Source organism: Panthera uncia, chromosome D2, assembly GCF_023721935.1.
Source record: "Panthera uncia isolate 11264 chromosome D2, Puncia_PCG_1.0, whole genome shotgun sequence".
Classification (NCBI taxonomy): Eukaryota; Metazoa; Chordata; class Mammalia; order Carnivora; family Felidae; genus Panthera; species Panthera uncia.
Window position 1 is genome coordinate 12,694,585 of NC_064818.1, and position 25,746 is coordinate 12,720,330.

The 25,746-nt window shown below is 40.6% G+C and overlaps 1 protein-coding gene across 3 annotated transcripts in view; it reads left to right on the plus strand.

The window, feature by feature from the left end:
• Positions 1–25,746, plus strand: part of B3GALNT2 (beta-1,3-N-acetylgalactosaminyltransferase 2) — a 75,226-nt gene that overhangs the window by 27,661 nt on the left and 21,819 nt on the right. For all 3 annotated transcript variants that reach the window (XM_049644974.1, XM_049644973.1, XM_049644972.1), the window contains 4 exons: positions 5,146–5,293; positions 12,484–12,584; positions 16,210–16,403; positions 20,940–21,035. In XM_049644974.1, coding sequence (XP_049500931.1) covers positions 5,268–5,293; positions 12,484–12,584; positions 16,210–16,403; positions 20,940–21,035 — 417 coding nt within the window. In that variant the 5' untranslated portion in view covers positions 5,146–5,267. The remainder of the gene's footprint in view (positions 1–5,145; positions 5,294–12,483; positions 12,585–16,209; positions 16,404–20,939; positions 21,036–25,746) is intronic.

The window sequence follows — 25,746 nt, forward strand, 5'->3', positions numbered from 1 at the left end:
TCTTAGAATAGCTTATACTGCACGATGCCTCCAGCTTTGTTCTTCCCCAAGATTGGTTTGGCTATTTAAGGTCTTTTTTGGTTCCATACAAACGTTAGCATTGTTTGTTATATTTCTGTGAAAAGGGCCATTGGAATTTTGATAGGGATTGCATTGAATCTATAGATTGCTTTGGGTAGTGTGGACATGTAAAAATTCTTCCAACCTGTGAGCACAGAATAGCATTCCATTGATTTTCTGTGTACTTTAGTTTCTTTCATCAGTGTCTTGTAGCTTTCAGTGTGCAGGTCTTTGACCTTCTTGTTTAAATTTATTCCTGGGTATTTTATTCTTTGTGATTCTATTGTAAATAGAATTGGTTTCTTTTAGAATTTTTTAAATTTATTTATTTCGAGAGAGACAGAACACGAGAGCAGGAGAAGGACGGAGAAAGAGAATAGCAAGCAGACTCCACACTATCAGCATGGAGCCTGATGTGAGGCTGGGACTCACAAACCACAGGATCATAACCTGAGCTGAAATCAGTTTTCTGACTCTTAACTGACTGAGCCATCTAGGCGCCCCAGTAGGATTCGTTTCTTAATTTCTTTTCTTTGATAGTTCGTTATCAGTATATAGAAGTGCCACTGATTTTTGTAGATTGTATATCTTGCAACTTTACTGAATTGGTTTATTATTTCTAACAGGTTTTTGGCTGAATCTTTAGAAACCTATTTTTCAATATATCTGGGAGTAGAAGGTTTTAAAAAACATTTTTTTGATGTTTATTATTTTCGAGAGAAAGAGCATGAGTGGGGGAAGGGCAGAGACAGACGGAGACACAGAATCCAAAGCAGGTTCCAGGCTCCGAGCTGTCGGCACAGAGCCCAACTCGGGGCTCAAACTCACAAACCATGAGATCATGACCTGAACCAAAGTCGGACGCTTAACTGACTGAGCCACCCAGGCGCACCAGGAAGTAGAAGCTTTTTTAAAAGGCCAAAATCTCCTGTGTACTTCTCTTCTTCTAGGAAGGGAGAAATGCATGTGAACGAAAGCAGTTCAACACAAGCAGCTTAGACCTGGATTAGAAGCAGAGAGGATTGGCAGTGGCAGAGAGATCAAAAAGTAATTTGCAACCAGAAGCCATGGGATTTTCATCTGCCACATGGTTATCTTTATTATTTACTTATTTATTTTTAGAAAAATCTTGTTTGGCCTGATAGGAAGAAACCAGGAATAAGCTGTTAGGATAGCCCTGGAGTTTCTTGGGCTTTTTTTTTCTTTTTCAATATTTTAAGTTTTTATTATGAAAAGTTTAAGACATACCCAGAAGTAGAAGATTATAACTATTAATATGTAGTCATACACCTACAGTTAAATATTTTTCACAAAGACTCCTACCCAGTTCTTCCCACAGGTTTATTTGGAAGCAAATCATAGATAACTTATTCTCTCCGTAAATATCTTAGTATATTATCTCTAGAGATAGATGTTAAAAAAAAAACATGACCGCAAAACCATCATCGCAATTAGGAAAATTAATGATGCCTTCCAGTATCTAGTGTTCGAGATTTCCCAATTATCTTTTTTTTTTTTTTAATTCCAGTGTAGTTAACATATATACAGTGTTACATTAGTTTCAGGTGTAGCACGCACTGATTCAGCACTTCATACGGTACTCGGGGCTCACTGGGTAGATGCCCCTCTCATGGTCCAGTGAAAGATCAGATTCTGAATTGAAGCAAGGGTAGAGTTAATGAGCAAGGGACAGATTGGAGAAATTTTTCATGAAGACTTTTCCACCAAGAACAGGTGAAATTATGTTTTAGGTAATCCATTTCTCTAAGATTTAATTATCTACCAAAAATGAGGCAGCAGTATTTGGCATGTAAAGGGTTGTTTTAGTGACTTCACGGTTTTACTTTTGTGCAACAACCTTGTTTTCTGATGATGTCAGGTAAATGAGGCGTTTAGGTTAAATGTGATTTTGCTCTTCCTTAGCTTTTAATCTTTCCGGAAGACATATTGAAACAGATGACATAGACTCGCCAAAGAGTTTTTGGTATCAGTTTTTTTCCAGTTAGGAAACCGAGGCAAAAGGGATTTAAATACCTTGTTATCAATCCCATGCTGCTTGTTGGTTGTGGAATCAATGTCAGTTACGTCTGGTTACTAAATTCACCTCATTTCTGTCACTAAAATGTACTTACCATCAGTATTTCTCTGAAAAAGTAGGGGGTGAAATGGGATATCATTGCCAATTTTGCACAAGCGTTTAAACTATTCTCCACATTCAGACTCATTTAGAGTTAGTTCCAGCGGTAGGTACAACTTCCAGTGTACGGTTACACGTATCTGAGAAAGAATGTTCCTGGGCCATGAATTTTTAAAAATTAACATGCTGACCGGAATTTCCAGTGATCTGCTTATCATTAATTCACCGCTTGAACTGGTGTTACAAACACAAGGTCAGAATTTAGTCTCACATGAGCTACATCAAGCTGTGTTGTTAATAGAACAATGATAAAGAATGGAGTTGGGGTGCCTGGGTGGCTCAGTCGGTTGAGCGTCTGACTTCGGCTCAGGTCATGATCTCGCGGTTTGTGAGTTCGAGCCCCGCATCGGGCTCTGTGCTGACAGCTCGGAGCCTGGAGCCTGCTTCAGATTGTGTCTCCCTCTCTCTCTGCCAATCCCCCACTCATGCTCTGTCTCTTTCTCTCTCTGTCTCTCTTTCCCTCTATGTCAAAAATAAATAAACATTAAAAAAAAAATTAAAAAAAAAAAGTCAGACTTTGGCCCAGGTCACGATCTCGCAGTTCATGACTTTGAGCCCTGCGTTAAGCTCTGTGCTGACAACTCAGAGCCTGGAGCTTGCTTTGGATTCTGTCTCCCTCTTTCTGCCCCTCCCCCACTTGTGATCTGTCTCTCTCTCTCTCTCTTTCTCTTTCTCTTTCTCTCAAATATAAATAAAAACATTAAAAAATATTTTAAAGGAAAAAGAATGGGGTTAAATTGCCTGGGATTAAACCTTAGCCTAGCCATTTACTAGTTGTTTGACTTAGCAGAAGTTACTGAGTTCTCTGTGCCTCTTCTCTGTTTAATAAGGAGCCAGCCCCACCTACCTCATGGGGTTGTGAGAATTAAAATGATACTCTGGGGGCTCCTGGGTGGCTCATTCAGTTAAGCATCTGACTCTTGATTTTGGCTCAGGCCGTGATCTCACACACAGTTCGTGGTATTGGGCTCAGCGCTGACAGCACAGAATCTACTTGGTATTCTCTCTCTCCCTCTCTCTGCCCCTCCCTCCTTCACTCTCTCTCTCTCAAAAATAAATAAACTTAAAAAATTAAAAAAAATGATACTCTGTACATATAGGTGTACATTATAGGTGTTCAATAAATGTCCATTATAAGTAAGCTGGTCTAGGAAGATTTGGATTTACATAAAGATAAATTCTTGCCTTTAAAAAAAGAATTCATTTCACTACAGGATTCACAGTAGGCTAAAATAACAAGTATCTTTATTCCATTTAGATTGATTTTTTTTTTTTTTAGAAACCTGTATCTATTGTGGAAAATAAGGTATCTACACAAAAATTCTTGTATTCCTAGAATTGTTTCAAGGTAATGTCCTTAAAGTATCCTGTTGTCTGTCCCCCAGATTTTCTTTATATTATTTTAATTGGTACTTTGAAAAAATAGCATTATGTTTTTGTTGACTTTTGACTAAATACCTAGGTCCTGTGGCATGTAAAAACATTGCACTTCATACAGTAAAGATCTCTGGCCTTCAAGAATTTATTTTTGGAAACATTTTGGATCAGTTCCCACCATTGGAGGAAGAGATAGAACGGATCCCTCATCAGAGCTATATATGAGCTTGTAACTCTCCAGCTTTGAAACTGGTGACAAAAAACAAAGGATCTTTCCCTGCTGTCTTCTTTCTAAGGACAGTTTTTGGGTTTTGGTGTTTTGTGGTTTTTTTTTTTTTTAACGTAATCCTGCCCATCAGACCTTACAGCAGTAAAAAATGAGCCATTTGCATGACTTCTCACTTGATTGTTTTTTGCCTCACTGGAAATATTGCCTTCCTCTTTCATTCTTTGGAATATTTAGCAAGTGATACAAGGTCTGTCGGCTGTGGAATTTATTGGTGTTAATAAGGGTTCTGATACCTTCCAGCATTCGTTTCCCAAAGTTACTAACTGATGGTAACGTAGGCTTTCACCTTTGAAAGCACATATTTGTTGTGGTTGTTGCTTTTGGTCGCTGTTGAGTGCCTACTATTTGGGTACCAAACCAGGACCTTTATACACATTATCTCATTTAATTTTTACAACACTTCCATGAGAGTTACTGCACCCCTTTGTTGTTAGGGAAACTGAGGCTCAAGAAGTTAATTAACTTTTCAGGGTGCCTCGTTGGCTCATTCACTGGAGCATGAGACTTGTTATCTCAGGGTCATGAGTTCGAGTCCCAACATTGGGAGTAGAGATTACTTAAAAAAATTAAAAAATAAAATCTCTAACAAAAAAAGAAAGAAGTTAAATAACTTTTGTAGGTCATAAAAAAGAGCCAGGATTCTGCCTGTGGCCTAACAGACTCTTACTGCTGACTCTTGCATGGTTTATGCCATGGCGCCTTTCCAAACCGATTCTCATGTCTTTCCAAACCAATTCTCACCATGAACATCTTGTTAGTTCTAAAGAATTTATGTACTTATGTGAGCATAAGTACATCCATGTGTGTGGAAGACAAAAAGACTGCACCAAAAATGTTATGAATGGTTATCTGGTTGGTACATCTCTGGGTGCTTTTTAAATTTTTCTTTGGGGTGCCTGGGTGGCTCATTCAGTTAAGCACCCAACTGCAGGTCAGGTCATGATGTCACGGTTCCCCAGTTCGAACCCCACATCGGGCTCTGTGCTGACAGCTCAGAGCCTGGAACCTCTTTGGATTCTGTGTCTCCCTCTCTCTCTATCCCTCCCCTGCTCACGCTCTCTCTCAAAAATAAATAAACATTAAAAAAAAAACATTTTTTTCTTTGTATTCCTTTGTATTTTCTACACATATGAACATACGTTCTGTAATAAAATTTTTATGTTACGTGCTGAACTTAGTAATTGACACAGGACATTTCTAATTCATTGTTGCTTATTTCTAGATCAATTGGCCTTATTTCCTCCGTGGAAATCTAGTCACTATGATGTCGTAGTTGGTGTGTTGTCAGCTCGCCATAACCATGAACTTCGAAATGTGATAAGAAGCACCTGGCTGAAGCATCTAATGCAACATCCATCGTTAAGGCAACGGTAGGTCTGCTTCGTCGGCACCTTGCCCGGTTTACTGAGTAAGAGTTGTGAAAAACTTCTTTGGGGATGGTCAGAGATGCTAATTTAGGCCTGTGGCCTTTCTCCCTGGGAGAAATGGCCATTTCATTTTGCCTTCCCTCCATGTAACTGAGTCACAAAAGGAAATTTTTCTTAATGTTTATTTAGTTTTGAGAGACAGAGCAAGTGTGCACATGAGCAAGGGAGGGGCAGAGAGAGAGGGAGGCAGAGGATCCCAAGGGGCTCCGCATTGACAGAAAGCCCGACGCGGGGCTCGAACTCATGAACCACGAGATCATGACCTGAGCCGAGGTCGGACACTTAACTGACTGAGTCACCCAGGTGTCCCACAAAAGTAAATTTAACTGAGGCTCTTAGCCAAAAGATAGTTGGGGGAGACTATATTCATTGGTTAACATACCTGCTATTTATAGATACCTAGTTTGTTTTATTTTGCTTTGTTTCTGCTTTGATTTAGAACAGTAATTTGTAAACGGTTCTAGTCCAGAAGAGTTCTCCGCTTAGACAAGTTTGTGTGTGAATATGCTTTTCGCTAACTCCCCAGAGACGCACTTAGTTTTTTTCTGTTCTGTGGTCTTTTTTAGTTGTGTGATCTGCAGTGTGTGTGGTACGCCATGCTCTTTTTCCTGACTACCCTTCCAGGGTTGACCTTTGGTAGCACATCTATTGATATTAGATGGCTTAGTTATCGGTTAGGAGCCCAAGACCTTCGTCTTCTCAGGGAGACCAGCCTCTGAAGTTACAGAGTGAGAGGCTAGTGGAAGAGAAGCGTGGGAGGTTGAACTCTTAGTCATGTGAGGACACTGAGGTGATGGCCAGTTCTCAGAAGCTCTCTCAGGATTGCATGAAGCTGGCATGTTTGGGACTGAGTAGCTATACAACTGCAGAATTTTCTTATCATCGGCAGTGAACATCTGCAGATTTCCTATCTTATGCATAGCAGCTTTCATTCTTTTTCAAGACCAGTTTCTTTCATTCATGATTTCAGTGTTAATAGAACCCACTACCTGGCAAATGAAAGGCCTCAGACTCATCACTACTAATCAGAACCTCCTCTAAAACCTGTACTTCCTACGTAGTCTTTCCCGTCTCTGAAAATAACGACCCCTGGGTGCCTGGGGGGCTCAGTCAGATGAGCGCCCAACTTGCCGAGGTCATGATCTCGCAGTTTGTGAGTTGGAGCCCCGCGTCGGGCTCTCTGCTGACAGCTTAGAGCCTGGAACCTGCTTCGGATTCTGTGTCTTCCTCTCTCTCTCTGTCTCTCTGTCTCTGTCTCTCTCTCTCTCTCTCTCTCAAAAATAAATAAATATTCAAAAAAAAAGAAAAAAGAATGTCACTAGGTCAGTCAGGAGAGGGCAAGAGGGAGAACTCTTGGCAGGGACCAGCCTTGTCACTCTGCCGTCGGGTCACCTGAGCACAATGCTCATAGCCTGTTTGTGAGGATGTTGAGGCATCAGGAAAATAGAAGTTTTAAAAATAAGATGTTGTTATCTTGATTTCTTCTTTCTCTCACATGCCACATCCAACCCATCAGCATCTTTTCTTGGTGCTACCTTTACGTCACCTCCAGAATCCAGCCTCTGACCACCTTAACCGCTGCTCTCGGCACCCCAGTCCTCTTACCATCAGCCCACCACTGCCTCTCACCTGGATGATTGCAACAGAAGCCTCTATCTGAATTTCCCGCTTCTACCTTTGATCCTCTATATTTTATTTTCCATACAGCAGCCAGAGTGCTTCTTTTAAAATTAGTCAAATTGTGTCAGTTTTCTGCTCATATGCCTCCTATTGATTTCTCAGAGTGAAATACTAAGTCTTTACTGTGGCCTTTGACCTTATCTAGATCTACTTCCCCTACAGTGGTCACCATCACCGCGGTTCAGTACACTAATTGTGCTTCTGCCTCAGGGCCTTTGCACTTACTATCTTCTATCACTCTTCCACTGGATATCCTCCTGGTTCCCCGGTCTCAGGTTTTTCAGATCTCTGCTTAGATTAGATGTCACCTTAGCAGCCCCATATTAAATAGCACCCAAACCCTTTCTGTATCTTCCCTTACTTGACTTTATTTTTCTTTCTAATACTTATCACCAACTAACATGTTTATTATATTTAGCTTTATATATATAAAGTGTTTGTCTTTCTCCATTAGAATGTAGTTTCATGGGTACAAGGACTGGCTTTTTTCACTGATATATTTCTGATACCTGCAACCTAACTTGGCCCAGGGGAAGGCACTCAACAGCTATTGAGGGAATGACTCAGAACTAAATGTCATGAGGAAAATTGACCTTCAGATATTCACCAGTAATTAATTTGTCATCATAGCATTCCTGCTTTAAATTTAGTAGGTTGGTGATTTGTTTTATAAAAATGATGGGATAGCTGTATAAAAATAGATATTAGCCCAAACTCCTTCCTGGGGCAGAGTAAGTTTATGGACCTAGTAAAAGTATTTAAGATGGCTTTAAAAAACTAACTTGGTAAATATAATTAATTAGCAAATTTATTCATTTCTGTGTATACTTTTATTGTAATCTTTTTATTTTTGAGAGAGAGAGAGAGAGAGGGAGAGGGAGAGTGCTTATGAGCAGGGGAGGGGCAGAGAGAGAGGGAGACACAGAATCCGAGGCAGGCTCCAGGCTCTGAGGTGTCAGCACAGAGCCCGACATGAGCCTCGAACTCACGAACTGTGATGAGCTGAAGTCAGACGCTCAACCGAGTGAACCACCTAGACATCCCTGCACTCTTATTTTAAATGCTAGTTGTTTATAAATGGTACTCTGCCTTAATTGGCCATTAGTAACAGAAAGTGTTGGCATTTCTGTGGCTGTGGCTTGCTTTCAAATCTTGCATTTCACTGAAGGAGCCAGACTCCACATATATTTCCAGGACCTTGTTTAATTACAAGCCTTTGTAATAAAATAAATAAGTTGTCAACTTCACAACGTATCTTCTGCACGGAGCTAGTGTGCTGCTCGTGGTAGAATATAAAGATAGTCACGGTGTAGCCTGGGTCTTTATGGGGGAAGTTTAATGGAAGGAAGTAGATGTAATAGTGTAATAAAATGTTATATGTGCTGTGATATAAAGAGATAGAAAACAGCCTGGAGTGTTGGGGAAACCCCAAACAGTGCCATGTAACTGGAGCACGTGGGGTAGGGGCTTGTGGGCGAGAGTGAGGTGAAGCGCCGGGGAAGGAAAGAGAGGCGGAGAGACAGGGATGATGAGGTAAAGAGAGCAGGGAGGGTGTGGGACCAAGGGGTAGGCAGCGGCCGGGTCACGCACAACAGCCGTGGGGACAGGCCGAGGGGCTGGACTAAAGCGTGACCTTCGAGGAAAATGACGTCGGTAAGGGGGGGAGGAGGAGGAGGAGGATTGCTAGCTTTTAACATGGAGAATAGTGAAAGCATCAGTCGACACGGAAAATGCCAGATGAGAAGAGCAGGTGTCATGGGAAAGAAGTCCGCTGTGGGAATGTTGAGTTTGTGGTAGCTCCTGGCGGTGGTGTGCTAGTGAGTGTTTACCAGCTGGCTCTCTGAGAAATGAGTATGTTTGTATGTACGTGTATGTTTGCGGTAAGTTTTGTTGATACAAAGGATGTACGGCACACAAGTGACAGGATGACTCGTATGATACTCTTTATTACAAATTCCGTGTAGCCAGCAGATTCTCCTGTGAATGCTTTTATTGTTTTGGACTTGACTTACGCTTGCCACTGACAAAAGAGTGTAGTTCTGACATAAACGTTCCCTTTAAGTTAAAGAGTAAAACTAAAGTGACAGCTGAGGTATGTGCCGGAAGTTTATTCTCAGTCAGTAGAGTCCACAGCTTCTTTGCTGAATCAGATGATAGGTTTTGGTCAGTGGAAGAGTATTTCCTCAATTTTTTGTGCCATTCACAGCGGGATGGCTACAAACACATAGCTTTTGTCTTTTAATTTTTATTTACTTATTTTTAATTCAAGTATAATGAACATACAGTTGTTGCATTATCTCAGGAGTATGATAGGGTGGTTCAGCAGTTCCATTCAGTACTCAGTGCTCATTATGAGCAGCGTGCTCTTTTTTAAAGAAAAAAAATTTTTTTAAGTTTATTTATTTATTTTGAGAGGTGGGCAGTGAAGGAGAGAGCATCCCAAGCTGGCTCCGCACCAGCAGCACAGAACCCGAGGCGGGGCCGAAACTCACAAACTGTGCGATCATGACCTGAGCTGAAACTAGGAGTCGGATGTTTAACTGACCGAGCCACCCAGGCGCCCCACAATAAGGGTGCCCTTCACGTATTTCAGCTGTCCCCCCTCCCCACCTTCCCTCTGGTAACCACCAGTTTGTTTTCTCTAGTTAAGAGTCTGTTTTGTCTTTCTCTGGCTTACTTCACTTAGCATTATCCTCTCTAGATCCATCCATGTTGTTGCAAATGGCAAGAGTTCATTCTTTTTTTATGGCTCAGTGATATTGCATCGTATATCTATACATGTCCCTGATCCATCCATCTATCAGTGGGCACTGGAGTTGTTTCCATGGACTGATACTGGCTGCGGTAAACACAGGGATGCACATATCTTTTCAAATTAGTGTTTTTGTTTCCTTTGGATAAGTAGCCAATAGTGGCATTACTGGATCATATGGTAATTCTATCTGTAATTTTTTGAGGACCCTCCGCACAGTGGCTGCACCAGTTCGCGTTCCCACCAACAGCGCACAAGTGTTCCTTTTTCTCCCCATCCTGGCCAACACTTGTTTCTTGTGTTTTTGATTTTAGCCATTCTGACAGGTGCGAGGTGATATCTCATTGTAGTTTTGATTTGCATTTCTGTATGGTGAGTGATGTTGAGCATCTTTTCATGTGTCTGTTGGCCATCTGGATGTCTTCTTTGGAAAAATGCCTATTCATGTCTTCTGACTATTTTTAATTGGATTATTTAGTTTTTTGGTGTTGAGTTGTGTAAGTTCTTTATACATTTTGAATACTATCCCCTTATTGGATATGTCATTTGCAAATATCTTCTCCCATTCAGTAGGTTGCCTTTTTTTAGTTTCATTGATTTTTTTCCTTCACGGTGCAGAAGCTTTTTATTTTGGTGTAGTCCCAGTAGTTTAATTTTGCTTTTGTTTCCCTTGCCTGAGGAGACATATCTAGACAAATGTTTCTATGGCCAATGTCAGAGAAATTACTGCCTTTGTTTTCTTCTAGGAGTTTTATGGTTTCGGGTCTCACATTTAGGTCTTAAACCATTTTGAGTTTATTTTTGTGTATGGTATGTGAAAGTGGTCCAGTTCATTCCTTTGCATGTAGCTGTCCAGTTTTCCCAGCACCATTTGTTGAAGAGACTGTCTTTTCCCATTGGATGTTCTTACTTCCTTTGTCATAGATTAATTGACCATATAATTGTGGGTTTATTTCTGGGCTCTCTGTCCTGTTGCGTTGATCTGTACAGACATGGCACATTTTTAAGTTTAATCTGCATTACCTTTTCCTCCAACATTTACTTTTTTCCCCCCTCCCATCACTTAAAGTCAACAAAACAATAAATAAAACCCTTATTTGTAGTGTTTGCTCCCTTCCATGGTGTAAATACTCTCACCGTGACCACTTTGAACTAACTAATGCAACATCTCTGAACATAGAGTTGGGGAAGGTATGTATTAATTAGCACACCATTATATTTCCACCACATGGATAGAATAGATAAAAATAACCTCAAGAGCATAGATAACAGTGAAATAATTAAGAAACGATTAACTCAGGTATTTTCTTTGTTTTTAATGTAATGTATTAATTGTAAGTTTATGTAATTTAATAAAGGCCAGGCTTAATAACCAGCCCACAGAATTCCCAAAAATTTAGCGGTTGGCTCTCTCAAGCCAGTGGGCACAGGCTCCAGCACCTGTCACCTGTAGGCCATCTAGGTGAAGGTGTCCAATGAATATAGGGACCTTTTACTTAGAAGATGGGTCCAAACTAGAGACGCTAATTCAGAAATCATTCTCAAGCCAGTTGAAGCCTCAGGAATAAACCGTGTCCAGGGAGAGCAAGCAAAAAAGAAAAGGAAGAGACAAGGGCAAAGCCCTGCTTTAGTCATCTCCCCTAATGGACAAGCTGGGGAAGAAGAGCCAGTGAGGGGACTGAGCCGGCCGTGTAACGGAGGGGAAAGAGCCCTGTCCAGGCTATCAAACCACAGGTTTGAGGTGGCGCTATCGAACCACAGGTTGAAGGGTTGAAAAGCATCTGTTGATTTAACAGTGAATCAGTGGCTACATTGGGGTAAACATCTCAGTGTAAGTGTTGGGTATCGAAGTTAGAATCTCTGTTTTATAAAATGAGTGGGACGTGAGAAATTAGAGCCTGCAACTTTAGTTAATTCCTTTGTAGGACTTTAAAGGAAAGGGTAGAGACAAGGAAGGGATGGCAGCTATACAGAAATTAATACCAAGACTTCGTCGGGGCACCTGGGTGGCTCAGTCGGCTAAGCGTCCAACTTTGGCTCAGGTCATAATGTCATAGTTCATGAGTTGGAGCCCCACGTGGGGCTCTGTGCTGACAGCTCAGAGCCTGGAGCCTGCTTCGGATTCTGTGTCTCCCTCTCTCTCTGCCCTTCCCCCGCTAATGCTGTCTCTCTGTCAGAAATGAATAAACAATAAAAAAAAATTAAAAAAAAAAAAACACAAAAAACACTTCATCGTATTTATAATGTGTAGGGAAGGGACCACACGGTACAGGTAACCGGCGAAGAAAGGTGTAGGAGAGGACCTCCTCTTGCATAGACAGACTGATCTGGAGCAAAGGAATACCTTCTGACATAGAAGGAAGCAAGTCAAGAAGATTGCAGACAGAGATGTTTGTGGGTCGGGGCATGAGAAACTGGCTTTACTGTAGTTTGCTCATAACTGGTGTGAGCGTCTGCTGGCGGCCAGGCCAAACACTCAGACTTGCTTTAAAACAGCACGACAGTAGAGGGCTTACGCGGAAGTCACTTGGTGGCTGGCGACTTTTGGGTTGCTGGTTCTTTTGCTGGACTGGAAAAGGAAAGTTGGAATGAACGTCATAAATACTTGTGTCTCAAAGCAAAAGCTCTGATGTGGGTGTGAGAAACGTGTGTGTGCAAAGTAAAGATCAGTATCTGATGTTAATGCCAACGTCTCTCTCAGTGTGCTTGTCAAGTTCATAATAGGTGCTCGTGGCTGCGAGGTGCCCGTGGAAGACAGGGAAGACCCTTACTCCTGCCGACTGCTCAACATCACGAATCCAGGTGAGTTGCCTTTTTCCTCAGCCCTGTCACTCCGTGTACAAGTCTGGTGTGGACGAAAAGCTGCTAAGCTCCCTAGCCCCCGTGGTCCATTTTTATTTAGCAGACTAAAATTCAGCTTTCATCCAAGTGTAGCTTTCATCTTTTTTGACAGTTGACTGATCACTGTTCAGTCTTTATAGATATACATAACTTCAGGATCCAGGAGAGTTAGCTGCTCAGCGTGATTCAGATGCATCTGGAGATTCCTCACGCCTAGATAAGTCCTGAATAACGGAATCTTGAACTTGGAGATAACTGCTCACTTCACTGTCTTGTCGAGTTAGAGTGACCTTGGTACAAATACTGTGAATCGGCTTTCTCTTAGGATTATTGTCTAAGCTTCTGCAAAAGAAAGAAATGGCAAAAAAATTTAAAAAAAAATTTTTCTTTTAACGTTTGTTTTTGAGAGAGAGAGAGAGAGAGAGAGAGAGAGACAGAGTGGGAGCGGGGGACAGTCAGAGAGAGAGGGAGACACAGAATCCGAAGGGGGCTGTAGGCTCTGAGCTGTCAGCACAGAGCCCGATGCGGGTCTTGCACGCATAAACAGTGAGATCAGACCTGAGCTCAAGTTGGACGCTTAACCAACTGAGCCACCCAGGTGCCCCCCAAAATTTTAAATATGAGTAATATTTCACATTCCTTATAGTTCAAGATTTCTGGGAGTTCTAATGGGGCAGAGAGATGGTCCTGATTGGGTTCCCTTTGTTACCAGGGAACCGATTTTAGGTAATTGTGGATTGTATAACCGTTTATCTTTCTTAATCCACATTTCCTATTTTCAACTGTGTTTCTAAGGGAGATTAAACTTTTCAGTCTTAAATGTGCTGATTATGACTTCTGGTATTTTGAGATTTGTCAAACCTGTATGATTATATACACCTCACTTTTATAGGTAGCGATAGTTAAGTGTGTGGGCTTTGAGTCTGGCTTCATGGCTTTAAATCTAGGCTCTGCCTTTTCTAGGTGTGACCTTTGATCAATTATTTACCCGTTTTGTGTCTCAGTTTCCTTTTTTTTTAATGTTTATTCATTTTTGAGAGAGAGAATGAGTGAGCTGGGGAGGGGCAGAGAGAGGGAGACACAGAATCCAAAGCAGGCCCCAGGCTCCGGGCTGTCAGCACAGAGCTCGACAAAGGGCTCGAACCCACAAACCATGAGATCATGACCTGTGCCAAAGTCGGACGCTTAACAGACTGAGCCACCCAGGCGCCCCGTGCCTCAGTTTCATCATCCATAAAGTGGACATGAAAGTTCTTACCTCATAGGGACTGACTGGATGAAATAAGTTGGTATATACGTATAATATTTAGAATAGTTCTTGGGATGTAGCAGGTAGTTAATTTTATTTTAAAGAACCTGCCTTTTATAAAGTTCAGTTTCAATCAGCTTTTTAAATAAATTGTACCGTATTTTCAGGTCTGTAGGGTAAAGCAGAGGTTTCTTACTCCCAATCTTTTAGTTAATGTTGCAATTACAATTTCATGGGCAATTGTGTTTCTCTTGAGAGAAGGTCCCTTCGCTTGCACTGTAGTCCCAGAGGGACCATGAGCCTAATAAAATGTATTACCGATGATGTAAGAGTAGCCTAGAACGAATTACATTTGAAATCCAAAACCAAATCAAATTTTTAAAAATGTCACCTTAAATTAACCAGGCTTTTATTATTTTGAGGGTTACTATTCATTAATAGTAAGAGAGTGGAGCTGTCGGTTAATAGAAGATTTTCATATATGTAATACTTAGCTTACAAATTTTTAGAAAATATGAGTAACTAAATTTATATTGAATCTAATTTTATCGTTTTTGATGACTCAGACAGCATTTAGGTTTATTTTAATACCTTAAGGTCATCATGAGCACTAATCATCATGATACTCTGGCTGTGTAGAAGAGTTGATTAATATAGCATTATCAAAGCAACACAGTTTCCTGTGTCTAGGTAGCCTGAAGTCCAAGGTCCATCTGTTTTAAATAGATATGTAATTATGTTATAATATGCTTAACCTGTTGGCCTTTAACATACATGCTTATATTTTGAATGTCTTAAATTTACTGAGTGTATGAAAAAGAAAAACTTCTGCCGTCATCCAGTTTATTTAGCGTCTAGACTCCCTGGCCAGTGTTTGCCCAGCTCATGATAAAAAGTGTATCCTCCCTTTTCACCCTCCTGCTCATGTATGTGATTGGGTAGGAGCAATTGATTCCACTTAGTCACATTTTATTGAGCATCTGTTAAGTGTAAAAGAGCATTCTAGAAATTCTTAGGTAGGGATCCAAATGATCCACTGGGTGTCAGAAGAAGACTGAATTTCTGTTTAACTGAAAATAAAACGTAATATTTATAGACTGAGCACACTGGTAACAGTAATATATGTGCATATTTTGTAAGTAAATATATGAGTGTGTATACAAATGTGTTTAACTGATGGGGTTGTGTGAGCAGCAAAATTGGAAAGCCACAGCTCTAAAAGATACAAAGGACTTTGAGAAAATCTTGTAGAATAGGTCTTTATATTACTTCACAAAGTGGCACCGATGTTCTCAGCCATGTGAACTCCTTCATGTAATCGGGCCTGATTCATTTATGGTAATTAAAAATATTATTTGAAAAGGACAGTTTTTGGCTTTGATTTAGACCAGGGAGTGTAAAGTGCACTGAGTTCAAAGTCAATAAACCTGGGGTTGATTCCTGGCTCTGCCACTTTCTGTGACCTTGAGCGAGTCGCTGAAATCACCAGGCCTCAGTATCGTAACCCACGATGCCACATAATGCCATACGACGTAGCAGTTGTGAAGATGCGAGCGTGATGGGGCCTGGTGCACGGGATGTGATGAAATGCTTGCTGTGTGTGACGTGCTCCTCTTTTACCAGTATTGCATAGGGTTTTTCAGCGTTGTTGGAAGTGATTTCAAGTACTTTTGTCTTACGACATCACAAGTATTTCATTTTTTTATTTTTTACTTATTTTTTAGTTTTTTTTCTCATGTTTATTTTTGAGGGAGAGAGAGAGACAGAGTGCTAGTGGGGGAGGGGTAGAGAGAGAGGGAGACAGAATCTGAGCAGGCTTCAGGCTGTGAGCCGTCAGCACAGAGTCCGACGCAGGGCTCGAACTCCCGAATCGCAAAATCATGACCTGAGCCGAAGCTGGGTGCTTAACTGACTGAACCACCCGGGCACCCCAGCGACATCACAAATATTTTAAATTGCCCAGCAAGAAATAGGAATTTTGGAATTTGCAGAGCAAGACTAAATTTTCTCATTATTTATGACTGCATTAGGTACTGTTTTTAATATCCCTGTTTATCCAACCTTTCCTAATAGATAGATGCCTTTGATAATATTCCTCTGTGGCGTTTGGACATGTATATGCCCACGTGTATACAAAAACTTACTAAAGTTGTTCTGATAACTAAATATTTTACCAAGATGTGGGTGAGAACTTCATTCTTAAATTTCAAAATAAGTTTGTTTTTGTTCCTGGAAGCAGCCATATTTCTGGAGAGTTTTTTTAATTACTGTCATTTGTGAATTATAAGATTATATTTCTTTGGTTACGTAAAACTCCTTTTCTCCTTACATCCTTAGTTTTGAACCAGGAAATCGAGGCATTCAGTCTTTCTGAGGACACCTCATCAGGAATTTCTGAGGACCAGGTTGTCAGCGTGACCTTCCGAGTCCTCTACCCGATTGTTATTACCAGTCTTGGGGTGTTTTATGACGCCAGCGATGTGGGTTTCCAGAGGAACATCACTGTCAAGCTTTATCAGGCAGAACAAGAGGTATGCACTGTTTTGGTTTTTTTTTTTTTTTTTTACAAATTCCCCCCAGTTTTCTTTTTAAAAAACACCAGCTTTTTCCTCATGGCACATAGCAGATTGGGAGACTACATAATTACCTGTGGTTGGAAGACTTCCCTTACTAATTGGATACACGATAGCATAATATATTAATATGCTGGTTTGGGAAGAGAATACCAATGGATAATAACAGTCTTGTATCTAGAAAAGAAAAAAATTGGACCAGATTAGAAATTCCCAACCGAAAATCCCCTAAAGCCTAAGGAATTACAAAAGTTGATAGTGAACGTAAAAACTTTGGGACTCTGAGGTATAAGCGAGTGTTATTGTCTCTGTTCCAAGCCTGAAAGTCTGTCGCTATAATGCAAGGCTGACAGCTGCTTCAAAGGTCTTTTGTAATGAGGATGTAGAGGGAATGAAAGTTTAAAACAGCTGGGCTTAACTGTGTTCCTGATACGTGGGGAAATCTGATTTGTTCATAGAGCATATCTGAAGGAGTATGTCAGTGAGGAATTGCATTTGAAAAGATCCATTTGTGGGTTTTAAACTATAGAAATCCTGGCGGAATTCTACAGTGAACACCCATGTATCTAGCTGATTTCTACAATAGTTAATATTTTGCTGCATTTGCTTTATCATGCACATAGTTGTTTCTCGATCTTTTTTTTTTTTTTTTCCTTACTGAATTTCAGAGTCAGTGTCAGGCATCAGTACACTTTGGCCCTAAACACTTCAGCATACATGTCATTAATTAGACTTTAATGTTTGTTTGTGGTTTTTAATTTTTATTTATTTACTTTTTTAAAGTTTATTTAAGAAATCTCTACACCCCACATGGGACTTGAACTCACGACCCCGAGATCAAGAGTCACGTGCTCTTCCGACTGAGACAGCCAGGCACCCCTCAGTCAGTTTAAACTGCACAAGGTTGTGTAAACCAAACTCCTGTCCCCTTGTCCCTTTCCTAGAGGTAGCCTTTTTTTTTTTTTTTCTTTTCTGTTACTATTGACTAGTTTTGCCTCTTGTGGGATTTTATATGTAAATAGAATCAAAAAGTACTCTCCTGTGTAAGGCTTTTTTCACTCAGCGTGTTTTTGTAACCCATACATGTTCTTGTATGTATTAGTGAATTTTCCCTTCCCTTTTACTTTTTTTTTTTAAGTGAGCTCTGTGCCCAATGTGGGGCTTGAGACCTGAGACCAAGAGGGCAAATTCTGCCAACTGAGCCACCCAACGCCCCATCCCTTTTCCTTTTTTTTCCTTTTTTTTTTTTTTTTTTCTGAGTTGTATTCCAGCAATATGTTATCTGTTCTCCTGATAGTGGGCATATAGAATGTTACCAGCGTTCTTATTTATTTTTTATTCTGTTAGTGGGATGAATTACATTTTTTGGTTTTGAAATGTTAAGCCAACCTCCTATTCGTCTTGGTCAAGATATGTCATTTTTTTTTTTTTTTATGTTGCTAGAAATTGTGTTTCTTGAGGACAGCATGTAGGTGGGTCTTCCTTTTTATCCAGTCTGAGAATCTCTACTTTTTTACATGGAGTGTTTATCCATTTACATTTAATGCAACTCTTGAAGTGGTTAGATTTCTGTTTTTCATATTGCTATTTGTTTTCTGTTTGTTCCACTGTTTTTCATTTCTCTGTTCCTCTTTTCCTGCCTTCTTTGGGTTTGAATATTTTTTAGGATTCCATTTTAATTTCTCTGTTGTCCTTTCAGCTACAGTCTTTGTATTACTATTTTTGCATGTGTGTGGTTGACGGAAAGACTATAATACACATCTTAAACTTTTCTTTGTTGTTGTGTACCCTTTCATGTAAAATATAAGAACAATACAGCGTTACAGCTTTTGCTTTAAGCAGCTAAATGTGGGGGCGCCTGGGTGGCTCAGTCGGTTAAGCATCCGACTTCGGCTCAGGTCATCATCTCACCGTTTGTGTGTTCAAGCCCCGCATCAGGCTCTGTGCTGACAGCTCAGAGCCTGGAGCCTGCTTTGGATTCTGTCTCCCTCTCTCTCTGCCCCTCTCCGGCTCGCACTGTCCCTCTATCTTTCTCTCAAAAACAAGTAAACATTAAAAAAAAAAATACAGTTAAATGTGTATGAAAGTCATTTAGAGAAGGTATAATCTTTTATATTTGCCCACACACATATTTACCTTATCCGGTGCTCTTCATTCCTTCCTGAATATTGAAGTTTCCTGAATATGCAAGTTTACTGGTAATGAATTTGCTTAGTTTTCATTTTTCTGAAAATGTTTTTGTTTTGCTTTTATTCTGTCCCCCCCCCCTCCTTTTTTTCTTATGGAATATTTTCTGGATATAGAAATTATGGATTGATTTTTTTTCTCTTCAATATTTTTAAGATGTCAGCTCAGTATTTTCTGGCCTCCATTGTGTCTGGTGTTCAGCCAACTAGCTTTCATACTGCCTCCGGGAGGATATATGTTATGTGGTTTTTGCCTGCTTTTCCTGGCTGCTGTGAAGATTTTCTCTTTATATTTGGTTTTAAAAGCAGCTAGATTGTGTTGCACTTTGGTGTGGCTTTCTCTTTGTGTCTATTCTGCTTAGGGTTTGCCAACTTTCTTGAATCTGTAAGTTTGTCTTTTACCAAATTTGGGAAACCTTCAGCTATTACGTCTTCAAAAAATTTTGCTCAACCCCATTTCTCCACTGATTTCGGGATTCCAATTACATGTATATTAGACCTTTTTTCTGTTTTTCAGATTTGATCATTTCCATTAATCTGTATTCAAATTCACTGACTCTTCTGGCATCTCAAATCTGCTGTTAAGCCTGGCCAGTGAATTTATTTTAGATATTGTCCTTCTCAGTTCTAGAATTTCCCTTTAACTCTCTTTTGTAGTTTTATTTCTCTGAAATTTCCTGTTCATTCATATTTGACCATATTTTCTTTGCAGCTTTGACCTTAGTTATAATTATGGCTTTAAAATACTGTCTGTTTATTCTAGTATTTGAATCATGTTGAAATCTGTCTCCTTTGATTATCATCTTTTCTCTTGAGCATGGATAACATTTTCCTTGTGTATCTTTTCTCAAGTAACTTTGGATTATATCCTAGATACTGTGAATAATTCATTGCAGGATCTCTGGATCCAATTATATTCCATGCAGAGTATTGATTTTTTTGTTTGTTTGTTTTAGGCAGGCAGCTACATTGGCTGAGAGAGACTTTAGACTTTTTCTCCTTTGCAATGGGCAGCAGCTGAAATCTCTGTTCAGTTCTTTGGGACTTTGATGGGCTACTTGGATTCCGCTTTGAATGTGGCTGTCATGATTCTGAGTCAGCCACAGATTTGGGCAGAATTTATATGAAGAATTTAGGATTCTCTCTTTTTGACCCTTTCCTTTTCAGGATTTTCCTCACTTTGTAGCTGGTGTGTTTATCCCAACTCTGTCCTTTGATTTTTTTCAACCAGAATAATGGCAGTTTTTAATTAGAATTTCTAGTTGCCCTTGCAAGGTGTGCCTTCAGACTAAGAACCATTTAAAAAATGTTTTTGTTTTTTTTTAATGTGCCATACTTCCTAGTATTGATCCTGTTCACATTCCAGTGCCTTCAGATCTTTTTTTTTTTTTTTTGGTTTTGTCCAGTGTTCATAATTGTTATCTATAGAATTGTTATCTATAGAAGAACTCAGTTTTTTTAGACATCATTAAACTTACTTCTGTATTATTTTGAACATTAATTGTTAGTAACAGATACAGTGTTAGAGAGCAACCAGTAAATATGTAAATCAATTTAAGATTAGATTTATTTTTTTTGCATTTTGTCCTATTCCTGCCTTTTCTAAAGAATCTGTAGTTAGTGAATGTGCTTAATTACATAAATGTAAGCAGGAGGGAACAAATCCTACTAATGATTCCAGCCATTATGATTACAGTGAGAGAGCTTCATGAAATGACTCAGGTATGGGAGTTTATGTTTTATTGTGGTTAAGTTTCACTGATACAAAAATTCAAACACATAACTAAAACAGCAGGTCTCTGGATTCCACTGTTATCCTGATCTAGAAATTAGGATTACTTTCGGATCTTTTTAACATTTTTTTAAATGTTTATTTATTTTTGAGGGACAGCATGAGTGCAGGAGGGGCAGAGAGAGCTGACACACAGTATCTAAAGCAGGCTCCAGGCTCTGAGCTGTCAGCCCAGAGACTGATGTGGGGCTCGAACTCAGGAACCGCGAAATCATGACCTGAGCTGAAGTCGGATGCTTAACCAACTGAGCCATCCAGGCGCCCCTAGTTAGTGTTTTAGAACTTCGTGACAACTTTCGTTATCTTAAATACCTATTTAATAACCACGATTTCACGGGAAAACACAAATGATGTCTAAATGACAGGAGACCTGTATTAACTGTGGCTGGGCCATCGAGAATTATGCTGACCAAGACAGAAGAGGTTTGCAAACTTGCTGCAGATGTACTAACATGAAGTCTTTTCTTTTTGTTTTTTTCCTGTTTCTCGCCTCCTCCCCCTCCCCCCCATCCGTAGGAGGCCCTCTTCGTGGCCCGTTTTAGTCCTCCGAGCTGTGGTGTGCAGGTGAACAAGCTGTGGTACAAGCCTGTGGAGCAGTTCATCTTGCCCGAGGTATGGGGGATAAGGAAGAGGCCGTGATACCAGTTCAGTCCTTTGTAGGCCAGGTTACGTTCTGCAGAGACAGGCACTCCGTTTTTTATTGTATGAGGACAGCTCTCCAGAGTGTAGGTGAGGCTACCGCGGTGCGTGTATTGTGTACCGAGATGTGGCTGTCTGCATCGGACTGCCACGGAGCTCCAGGATGCCCCAGGGGCTGCCAAACCACACTCTTTGGAAAGCATTCGTGTTCCCATGGTTTATTTAGCAGAGTACGGCATGACTGTTTTAATGCCAAAGTTTAATAATAGGTACGGGCTGATGGAAACACCAGATGCAGACACCATTTGAATGAGTCAGGTAGTTTACTTAATCTAAAGATGGGGGTGGTGAGTGCAGACAGGATAATTGCAGAGAGATCGGCCACAATTCCAAGGTGAATAAAGCTCTCCAGGTTATGGAACATGTCTGAGAAGAGCTGTCCCCTTCTAGATCCTTCTAGGTCCAGTCTTAAGCACATGTGTTCTAGAGATCCCCTCACCCACCTGCCAAGCGCCTCATAGTCCTGCGGTAAAGCCACAGTTTGGCTGCTGAGCCTTGCACGGTTGGGTATGAACAGATCGCTCATCCGTCAGCTTCAGCCTTTCCAGGCTGGATCAGTCTGTTCTGAGTCCATTCCTCAGTTCAGTGCTTTGGAACCACGGTAGGGATCAGTTTCCCAAGCATCTCTGGGAGTCACTTTAGATCTCCCGTAGAGTTCAATGCCGCAACGTCAAAGGCGAGCTAAAACGTGGACGCTAGACAGCTGATCGGTTCTGCGGGCTAACCAAGAGACATTTTCCTACCACTGTCTTGTGGGTTCTGTTTACTTTTGCAACACATCTTACAGTACGCTGTGGATCTTTCGAGTTAAGTACAAGCAGTTGGAACTATCTATGTAAATTCTGTAGATGTGAAAGGGATCGCCTTCATTTCACCTGTACATGAACTTCTGCTTAAAAACATTTTAAATAAAAGTGAAACTAAAATGCACTAGGAAAAAATTTCCAATTTCTCATTGTTACACAACAACCAGTAGCAGGCATCCTCATGCTCCTTCCTCTTTGGTGTACGTAATGTTATTTTCTTAGAGTAAGTTGTTGGTTTGGACTTGCTACGAATTTTTGAGGCATACGATTTCTTTCTGGAGGGCAGCTTAGCAGTTTGTATCAGTTTGAGTCATCATCAGCATTATATGAGAATGCCTATTTTCCTGTGTCCTTGTATTCCTTTTAATTTCATATATGAACTTTTTTCTTTGTTACGTGATGTACCGTAAAAGGTATCTTCTAATTAAGAGTAGTGGCTTAGCTATGCTACGTATTAGATCTCAGCTTTTGAGGAAGCCATTCTTTGGTTTGTGTTTATTTGTTTATTTTAATTTTTTTTAATGTTTTTATTTATTTTTGAGAGAGCACAAGCGGGGGAGGGAGTGAGGGGGAACAGAGGATCTGAAGCCGGGCTCTGTGCTGACCGGCTGACAGCAGCAAGCCCGATGTGGGGCTCGAACTCACTAACCATAAGATCACGACCTGAGCCAAAGCCAAGAGTAGGATGCTTAACCGACTGAGCCACCCAGGCACCCCTGACCCCTTCCTCTTAAAGAGTTTCTAAATTTTGCCACCATCAGCAGTTTGAGCCAGATAATTCTTTGTTGTAGAGACTGTCCTGTTCATGAAAGGAACATTGGGCTCCTCACTTACAGCACGGAGCCTGCCTGGGATTCTCTCTCTCCCTCTTTCTCTGCCCCTCCCCTGCATGCACTGTCTCTGTCTCTCCCAAATAAATAAACTTTAAAAAACAAAAAGAGGAAGGAGTCACAGTGTGGGGCAAAGAGGAAGAAAATAAGCTTTAATACTTCAGGCTAATCAGTTTTTTGGAGTCTGGCCCATTATCTTGGTCAGCTGGAAGGAATTAAGAATTTTTATTAGTCCACAAAAATTACTACTTTCTGTTAGAATGAATGTCCCTGTTCTTTGGAAATATATGTTGGATGTCGTGATGTCCACGTTTTGTTTTGAAGTTTTTCAACAGCAAACAACCAAAAAAATGCATGTGTAAACAGAGATAAAGCAGATGTGGCCAAATGTTGACACCTGGTGAGTCTAGGTGATTTGGGTGTTAATTTCAACTTTGCTGTAGCTTTGAAGTTTTTCAAAATAAAAACTGGCCTGAGGTCAGGATGGTGATCTAGCAATAGATACTAAATGTTGGGATGGTGAGTGGGCATCTTAGTTAAGATTTAAAAAAAAAAAAAGATTTTTCATGTCCATGGCCTGGTGATCCTTGTCACTTTAAGGTTCAAGCAAAATTGACTTTTTACTTTTCACTACTTCTAAGTAATATTTTTTTCTTTTAAAATATGCATGGGATGCCTGGGTGGCTCAGTTGGTTAAGCGTCTGACTTCGGCCCAGGTCATGATCTCACGGCTTGTGAGTTCGAGCCCATATCAGGCTCTGTGCTGACAGCTCGGAGCCTGGAGCCTGCTTCGGATTCTGTGTCTCCCTCTCTCTCTGCTCCTCCCTAGCTCACGCTCACACATTCTCTCTCTCTCTCTCTCTCTCTCTGTCAAAAATAAATCAACTTAAAAAAAATTTTTTAAAGCATGCAGTTATTTAACAGTGGCTATACCTCGTGGTGAGGAGGTAGGATTATGGATGACTTTTATTTTCTTCTTTTTGTGTTTTTTCTAAGTGTTCTGTAATAAATACATATCAGCTTTATAAAAACAAAACACTCTTTAAAAATTCTGTCCTTTTACACAAACTCCTGTTTTTGTTGAAATCACGTTTAATTGCGCGTAGATACTCATTTTTGTTGCTTCAAGCCTAATTAGGCTTATTAACACAGGAAAAACCATAGCGATGAATGGTTTGCCTGCATATCATCAGCACAGAATGACAGAAGAAAAACATCATTTGTGCCATTTTCGAGAGGGTAGAAGATGATTTGTTCATCATCTTATTCCCTCCACACTTGAGTGTCCTGGAGTAACGTGTCAGCAGTAGAGCTTGTCAAGTAAGCAGGTCTCCTGTAATGTCTTCATTGTGTGACGCACTAAAGCATAAATCTCAGTGGGAGTCACAAATTTAAATGGAGACTGCTATGTGCTTTTCTTAAAATATTTCTCTAATTTCGTATTTTCGTTAATAGTGGAGTTGAAACCTGAAACTAATTTCAATGAAAAGACTATTTTTGTTCACCTGAGTCACTAGAGACATAATTGTTAGCAGTTTGGGTACTTACACACTTCATGTTTATGAAAGTTGAAGTTCTTTGGCTGTAGTCATTTCTCCAGTCCGTAAGAAAATTGCTAAAGTTTTTTACAGGTGCAAAAATACTATAGATTTAAGCCCACCTGTTGGTTTGGATGGGAAGTTAGAAGCAGGGCAGAAAAGAATGAACACGGGAAAGGGGTTGTAGACAGCGTGCTAGCATTATGGGTGAGATGACGTACGAGATCTCACTTTTCCAACTCACGCCGTGCTGTTTTTCCTAGCTCCGGTTTGGGTTTTAGGGCCTTTGCAGGGAATTGCCATAAACAAGTTGTTTCTCATCTGAAGAGATCCCTGGCTTTCTGATTCCTTTGTATCGGAGCCAGGAGGGCATGTGAGAGAAGCCAGAGGTGGAAATTGAGCTGTGACGTGGAGGAGGAACAGGTGCAGCAAAGGGGGAGAACACACAGCTCCCCGCTTCCCTGGTAACCGCAGGGTTGTGGAAGTTCAGCGAATGAAGCAGGATCGTTTTGGGGGCCAATGAGTTCTTCTGGCAAGTCCTCAGTGTAGTCCGCACTGTTGCTGTTGTTATCATAACCCGATCCCGGGGGTGCCCTTGGGTGCCAACAGGAGCCACAGGAAACAGCAAGGCACGTAAACGTCAAGTGTCCGTTGAGCGGACAGGACAGAGAATCACTTGTTTTGTCATAGTTTCCAGATACGTAGCTTCAAGGAGAAGCGTTCTTATTTGGTCATTATAGCTTTTAGTTAGGATATGGTTCATCTGAAACTGCGGTCACTAAGATTCCAGGGACCCAACTCCAAGGCACACTTTCTGTCCTTAGCTTACCTGACTGCATCTTTCTCTTTGCTTATATGATACACGTGCTTCTGGTGCAGCCACATCCAGCCCAGTCCTTCTTCCCTGGGGACTTCATTATCTCCTCCCTTGTTTTCCTCTTTTTAAAAAAGATTTTAAGTGATCTCTACACCCAAGGTGGAGCTGAAACTCACAACCCCTAGGTTAAGAGTCTCACGCTCCACCAACGGAGCCGGCCAGGTGCCCCTCTCGCTTTGCTCTTAATCGTTCAGATTTGATACCCAGCTTTCTGTTTGTTTTACTCCTTCCAAGGCAAACTCTATCCATCACCACCTATTTGCTAATGGCTCTTCAATCCAACTATAGCCCACATTTCTCTTAGGTACATACTTCTGCCAACTGAACTTCTCCACGTGAATGTCCCAGGGGCATTCTAATGGTGATGTCATAATAGCAATAATATATACAATTTATTATTATTATTGTCATATCATCTCCGTCCCATCTGTTCTCCTCTTCCCTGTATTTTCAGTATTGGGTACTAGTATCTTTTTTCCAAGGCACCCAAACCAGAATTGTGGGATTTATCCTCAACTCTCATATCCAGGCACTCACTAAATCCTATCAGTTCTTTCTCCTGAACAGATCTGG